This window comes from Protobothrops mucrosquamatus, unplaced genomic scaffold (assembly GCF_001527695.2).
Source record: "Protobothrops mucrosquamatus isolate PMUCROS unplaced genomic scaffold, P.Mucros_1.0 scaffold1439, whole genome shotgun sequence".
NCBI lineage: Eukaryota > Metazoa > Chordata > Lepidosauria > Squamata > Viperidae > Protobothrops > Protobothrops mucrosquamatus.
The window spans coordinates 30,278-36,894 of NW_015387621.1; the positions used below are offsets into that span (position 1 = coordinate 30,278).

At 46.7% G+C, this 6,617-nt stretch overlaps 1 protein-coding gene across 1 annotated transcript; it reads right to left on the minus strand.

The window, feature by feature from the left end:
* Nucleotides 1–1,615: 1,615 nt before the first annotated feature.
* PEBP1 (phosphatidylethanolamine binding protein 1) lies at nt 1,616–5,188 on the minus strand. The gene is made up of 4 exons (XM_015821962.1): nt 4,970–5,188; nt 3,128–3,237; nt 2,898–2,998; nt 1,616–2,095 (listed from the first exon to the last, which is right to left on the minus strand). The coding sequence occupies exons 1-4, from the start codon at nt 5,165–5,167 to the stop codon at nt 1,878–1,880; spliced, it is 627 nt and encodes a 208-aa protein (XP_015677448.1). The 5' UTR covers nt 5,168–5,188; the 3' UTR covers nt 1,616–1,877.
* Nucleotides 5,189–6,617: the final 1,429 nt, after the last annotated feature.

Consider the following 6,617-nt stretch of genomic DNA (forward strand, 5'->3'; position numbering starts at 1 on the left):
TTTCTAACCCACAAATTATATCGATATAATTTATATGCATTTTATATATTTATATTTAACATTATATATATTTATATAAAATTTAAACCCCCTAAATCAGTTTCTCAAATCTGTTCTAATTCTGAAATTCTGTACCTCAGTCATGCCGGCTGGGGGATTCTGGGAGTTGAAGTCCACCTAAGTCAGAACTCCAATACAGCTATTAAGTCAGTTCACTTGGACAAGTAAAGGCCTTAAATACCCACTTTTTGCTCAGAGGGGTCAGCAAAGATTTGGGGGGGCGGGCGGGCAAGGAGAAATAAAAGTCCTGTGTAGATTTGTAAAAAAAAAAAAGGGGAGGGCTGTTGTTTTCTACTGTCCAGGCTGAGAAATGATGGACAATATTTTTCTTCAAAAGTCAATCAATTGAAATTATGTTCTAGTCTTCTTCAGGGAAGGTTTTCAGCAATAATAATAATAATAATAAAGTTGGAAGGGACCTTGGAGGTCATCAAGTCCAACCCTATACCATGTCGGACAAATGGCTGTCCAGTCTCTTGGACAAACACCTGTTTATTTTATTTAGAGCATTTATATTGAATGCTGGGGGTTTCCCAACCAATAATTGAAACAATATCAACAATAAAACCAGTTGAGGATCCCTTTCGGAAAGACCAGAGATTGGAATAGACCTCTCCCATCTCGTAACCAAGTTAACTTGATTACTAAACTAACCAATCATACAATAAGCTAACTAAAAGAACTGGGTTTACGGGAATGATTAAAAGCCTAACTAAAGTTAATGAGCCAAACTTTGCGATGGAACTGTTCTGTTTAATCCAGCCTAGGTATCTATGAAGGAGCAGCATAAAAAAAAAATGAAGACAACCCTCCTTTTTAATTGAAAAGTTCTCAACAAGAGCAAAGCAAATCCATAAAGACACAAGCTTCTCAAGGGACAATATAAATGAACATGGGAAAACATCCAAGGCTTGCTATTTAACAGCAAGTTAGAGGAGGGAAAAAAAGAATTACATCCAGAAATGTTATCGGTAAAACGAGAGAAATCCAACTTGAACAATCCTGGCCTTCCAAAACAGACATGAGAACTCTGATACCCAGTTAGGAGCAGAGTTCATTGAGATAATCGAAATCTAAACAAACTGGGTGAAATTGTGGATCCATGGCCCAGTTCCTCTTTAGTGGAAAATCACCGCAAGCAGGAATTACGGGATGCTTCGGTTGCAAACCACAGTGAACCAACTCTGCCTTGAATTACGGTAAGAGATGCTTATCTTCCGATTTTATGATATTTTCCACCTACCTGGCACCTTCCAGATGTATTGGGGGAGTCAATAATCCCATTGCTGGCTAGAAATACTGCAGTTATCATTCCACTGAGTCTATACGAGTGCAGGTTGTGGTGTTCTTCACAAAATTGTTGGCACTTGTGCCCTTTTTTTAGGCAAGGCACAACCTTCACAACCAGCTAAGTCAGGGGTCTTCACACCTGGCAACTTTAAGTCTTATGGACTTGAACTCCCAGAATTCCTTAGCCAGCCAGGGCTGGCTGAGGAACTCTGGGAGTTGAAGTCCACCAGTCTTAAAGTTGCCAAGTTTGAAGACCCCTGAGCTAAGTAATAGAAAATGAGTGTTTTCTATTCTCAGGATGGAAGCTTCTCAAAAGCAGCAATGCAACATACAATTCAGTTGCAGGGTTTTTTTTTAAACAATAAAGGCTGCCGATTAAAGGGTCCACAATGAATTAACATAGATTAATTCATGTTAGCGAGTCAATGGGAGTCATTTTCAGCAACGCATCCAGAGTAAACCAGGCCATTTATCCTAAGGGGAGAATTTCCAAGAAAGAGGAACGAGGGCACAACACGAAGGCCGTTTCATTTCCCAGAGAGCTGCTCGTACAGTTTGGGCACGTAGTCATCCCACTCGGCTTGGTAGCAGGTGCCCGCGACGGGGGACCCCAGCTTGTATTTCTTGCGGAAAGCCGATATCTTGAAATTGCCCCGTTTGTCCCCCGAGCGGTTGCTCAGGATGGGCTCGTTGCAAGTCAGGTGCCGGGACTGTTCGTAGACCAGCCACACGTAGCGGTGAAGGCCTGAAAATGGGATAGGAGGGAGGGGGGGGGGAAGCAGAAACCCCTTTAATGAGGGTTCAATTCAGCCCTGCCCACCTCTTCAGAGCGGTTGGGAGTCAAATAGCATACAAGATTTTGAGGATGGATTGGATGAATGGAGGGATGGGTGAGAGGATGGATGGATGGATGGATGGATGGGAGGATGGATAGATGGGAGGATGGAAGGAGAGATAGGAGGAGGGAGGGAGGAATGGGAGAATGGATAAGAGGATGGATGGGTGAGTGGATAGGAGGAATAGGATGGATGAGAGGATGAGAGGAAAGATAAGATGATGGAGGGATGGGAAGATGGATGAAGGATGGGAATGGAAGAATCAATGAGAGGATGGATGGATGGGAGGAAGGATAAGATGATAGAGGGATGATAGGATGGAGGGATGGGTGAGAGGATGGATGGATGGACGGGAGGAGGGTAGGAGCTAGGAGGGAGGAAGGAATGGGAAAATGGATAAGAGGATGGATGGGTGAGTGGATAGGAGGAATGGGATGGATGAGAGGATGGAAGGAAGGATAAGATGATGGAGGGATGATGTGAGAAGATGGATGGATAGAAGGATGGGAGGAATGGAAGAATGAATGAGAGGATGGGTGGGTGGATGGATGGGAGGAAGGATAAGATGATGGAGGGATGATAGGATGGAAGGATGGGAAGATGGATCATCTATCATCGATCCATCCATGCAGTTCTAAGGTGAGGTCTACCTGTTCAGTGGCCACTTTCTGAAAGATAATGCATATTGAAAGGGAACCGTTAGCCACTTACCTGTTCCTTTCGGGGGTCCAGATCCAACATAGTCTGACAAAACATTCCCACTGCTGATGTCGTTGCCTTTCATGTTGGTCACCAAAAAGTGGTGCCACTCCCTAAAAAAAAAAAAAGAAGAGAATTGAGTCCCCGTGTCTGCAAATCCCACCTTGCAACACGCTAAGAAGTGTTCCTCTTCAGGGGGGGGCCTCCGTGCACTTTCCAAGCACCCCCAAAACTCAACTCACCTGAATTTGGGAGTTTTCCTGCTGGGAGCATCAGGATCCGTAAGAACCAAAGTGTAGAATTTATCCGGGCTGCAATTATCCCACTCGATCAGGGTTGGCCGATTCTTGACCTGCCCAAATAAACGGAATAATATTTTTTTTTTTGGGCTCCTCGTTAAAACAAAAGAAAGATGGGCCAGAAGAAATGTACATTGACTAAGGCAGCTGTATAGCAAGAGTTGCCAATTTTTCTCTCTTGGCAGACAGCAAACGATAAAACAAACAAACAAACAAACAAAAAATTCCTGTTCCAGAAGGCGGGAACTGAGGCTTACAGCAGTTTCTCTCAATCTCAGCCACTTTTAAGATATCTGGACTTCTGCTCCCAGAATTCCCCAATTGATAGAAGAGAATATCTGTAACTCAGGGTTGAACTGTGGGGGTCCATGGTGCTCTCTGAGCTTGGTGGTTTTCTTGCAGACATTTCATTACCCAACTAGGTAACATCATCATCACTGATGTGACCTAGTTGGGTAATGAACCATCGGCAGGAAAACCACCAAGCTCAGAGAGCACCAAGGACGCCACAATTCCCCAACAGATTTAGTTTGAATAGTAACCCCCCCCCCCGGATTAGAGACCTAATTTCGTGAAGGGGATGGGCTGTGTTCAGCCGGGATGGCGTTAAGATTATTATGAGCTTTTAAGCCACCCTCCTTTGCACGTGTCAGTGTCATAAATCAGCTGACATGCATCTGGATAAATAATAATTGTTATATTAAAAGGCAGTCGATTTGACAAAAAAAAAACCACACGGAAAGCTGGACATCTGCAAATGGGGAAGCTGGTTTAATGAAAATTAAAGCGCCGTTTCGGTTAGAAGTGGAAACCGTGGCGTCCCTCTCACCCAGCTCCGCCTCACCCCCAAGGCTAAAACGGTTCCCTGTCGAGGCAAATGGATTTTTTTGCATTGCATGCACTAACTAACATTCACCGGGATCGCGTCCAATTTAGGTCAAGGTTCCGTCTCGATTTTGCAGCACGTGCTCCGGGGCCTGCACCGGCCTTTGCAACGGAGGGAAAACGGAGCCGCTGGGAAGAAGCCATCTTGGCAATGGGTGCCTTTATATTTTTAGGTTTGGTGTTTCTTTTTTTTTTTAATCTTTCCAGCTTGCTCTTCTCTCTTCTATTTTAAGGCCAGGCCGAAAATGTGCAATTAATACAGTTGCGCGTCTTTTTTTTTTTCTTTCTTCTTCTCCAAAAGGCCACCCAGGATTCTCTGGCCTGCCAAGGTTCCTGCCAAGCAGGAGACCCATAATGCACGTTCAGATGCATGCTTTTTTTTTTTTTCTTGGGGGTGGGGGTGGGGAAGGATTTCCTCCCCCCCCCTTGCAAATGGCCGAGTCTCGAGAGGGGGCGAGGGGTATCCAAACGGGACTTGCAATTGTGGCTTGTTGGCGATCTGCAGCAAAAGGAGACTGCGGGATCCTATACGGCGGGGTTGCAGATAGCTCGGGGGGGGGGTACAGGAAACCCCCCCTGAATTGGTCTTTTCATTGAATCTTTGCAAAAACGGGGCGTTTCCGAGCACCTTTATGGAGCCCCCACTTTTAACAGCTGCACGCGGGCGCTCCGTAAAGGCTTTTGCGGACTGGATTTGGAAGCGCCGCGCAAGCCCCGTTGCAGCTGGAGAAAACGCGCGTGGAAATCCGAGGGAGTGGAGGGAGGAAGGGGGGGGGGTGTAGGGGCCCGAGCTCCCTCCCGCCAAAGGACGAGAAAGAGGCGTCCCTTTTTTCTTTTTCTTTTTTTGCAAGAGCAAAAAAGCGACGCAACTTTGCAACCCGCGCCCGGCGGCCTTTTTACCTGGGTCGGTGTAAGCACTTGGCCGAGATCCTCGATTTCCACCGACCCGTAGCGGACCCGCAGAGGATGCACCGGCTTCTCTTCCACCTCGGGGAGGCTTAAGGAGCCTCCCCAGTCGCTCAAATCTACCGGCATGGTTGCACCAAAGCTCCTCTTCCCTGCTCGCTGCAGCCAGCAAACGTAGCGCGCGAGCCTCATCCAGCCTTAATGCGGGGGCTGCGGAGTGGCAGGTTCCTCCTCCAATCCCAGGGCAGCGGGACCCCTCCTTCTTGCTCCCATTGGCGGAGGCGGGGAACAGAGGCTCGGCCCTGTCGGAAGAAAGGAACTCTGGGAGTTGAAGTCCCGGAATGCCGGCTGGGGCATTCTGGCAGTTGAAACGCACCCAGTTTAAAGTTGCTAAAGTTGAGAAGCTGTTTTTACAGAGCGATTCAAAGCATACGGGCATTGCCAAGTTTTGCATTTGACCATCCCATGATGATAATTCATCTCGGAAATCTTCATAGTGATAGTTAAAAGAAACAAAAAGATGAACTATTTTTTTCTAAATGTCTCTGCACATTTTGGGATTTTATAGTTTCATTTAGCTTCTCCAAGGGCCTTCTTTCAAATAAATGTCCGAAATCTCATTGAGTTCCTTAAACAAAACCCTTTTTTACAGACGATGCTAATAAATCTTAGGAGGTTGTGTTTTATAGGGTCCTTGGTGCTCTCTGAGCGTGGTCGTTTTCTTGCAGACGTTTTATTGCCCAACTAGGTAACATTGTCAGTGCTTGGGTGTGTGGAATGGAGGAGGAAGAGAGGAAGAAGAGGAAGAGGTGGAGGAGGAAAAGGGGAGGAGAAAGAGAAGAGGAGAGGGGAGGAGGAAAAAGGGGGGAGGAGAGGGATTGTGGGGTTCCTGATGTTCTCTGAGTTTGGTTATTTTCTATAAGACGTTTCACTACCAAACTAGGTAACCTTCTTCAGTTTACAGGTGTTAACAAATTCACTTCCTGCCTTCCACCCCAGCCCCCAAAGTGAGGTTCCTAAGCAGATCAGGGATTTGAACCGGTCACCATCTTCCCAGCCAGATTAAAATGGCATCAATGTCAGAGAGAGAGACCCAACCTAGAATTAAGGAGAAATTTCCTGTCAGTGAGACGAGTAATCATTTCCAGAAGTTGTGGATGGCTCCATCACTGGAGATTGTCAAGAAGAGATCGGTCCAGTCATTTGTCCAGAACGGTGTAAGGTCTCCTACCTGAGCAGAGGGTTGGACTAGAAGGCCTCCGAGGACCCTTCCAACTCTGTCATTCTGTAAGTGTCACGGCTGGATCCTCGATCCAGCTGTCCAGGTAGTCCTCGACTCGCGACGGTTCATTTAGCGACCGCTCACAGTTAAAACGGCCCTGAAAAAAAGGGACTTAGGACCACCGCTGCATCCCCTCCATCAATATCCAGACGCTTGGCAACTGGTTCATATTTACGACGGTCGCAGAGTCCCGGGGTCATCCGATCAACTTTTGGCGACTTTCTGGCCATGGGGAAGCCAGATTCGCTTAACGACCGCGTTACTAACTTAACGAGGGCAGTAATTCGCTTAAACCGCCCTGGCAAAGAAAAGTGGAGCAAAACGCACTTTAACCGAGGTCTCAATGACTTAACGTTGCGT

Excerpts from the sequence above, each read along its gene's own strand:
- PEBP1 (XM_015821962.1), bottom strand. The coding sequence starts at position 5,167 with ATGAGGCTCGCGCGCTACGTTTGCTGGCTGCAGCGAGCAGGGAAGAGG. Across the intron at positions 3,238-4,969 it reads AAGTGCTTACACCGACCCAG|GTCAAGAATCGGCCAACCCT; the intron begins GTAAAAAGGCCG and ends TTATTTGGGCAG. Across the intron at positions 2,096-2,897 it reads TGGACCCCCGAAAGGAACAG|GCCTTCACCGCTACGTGTGG; the intron begins GTAAGTGGCTAA and ends TCCCATTTTCAG.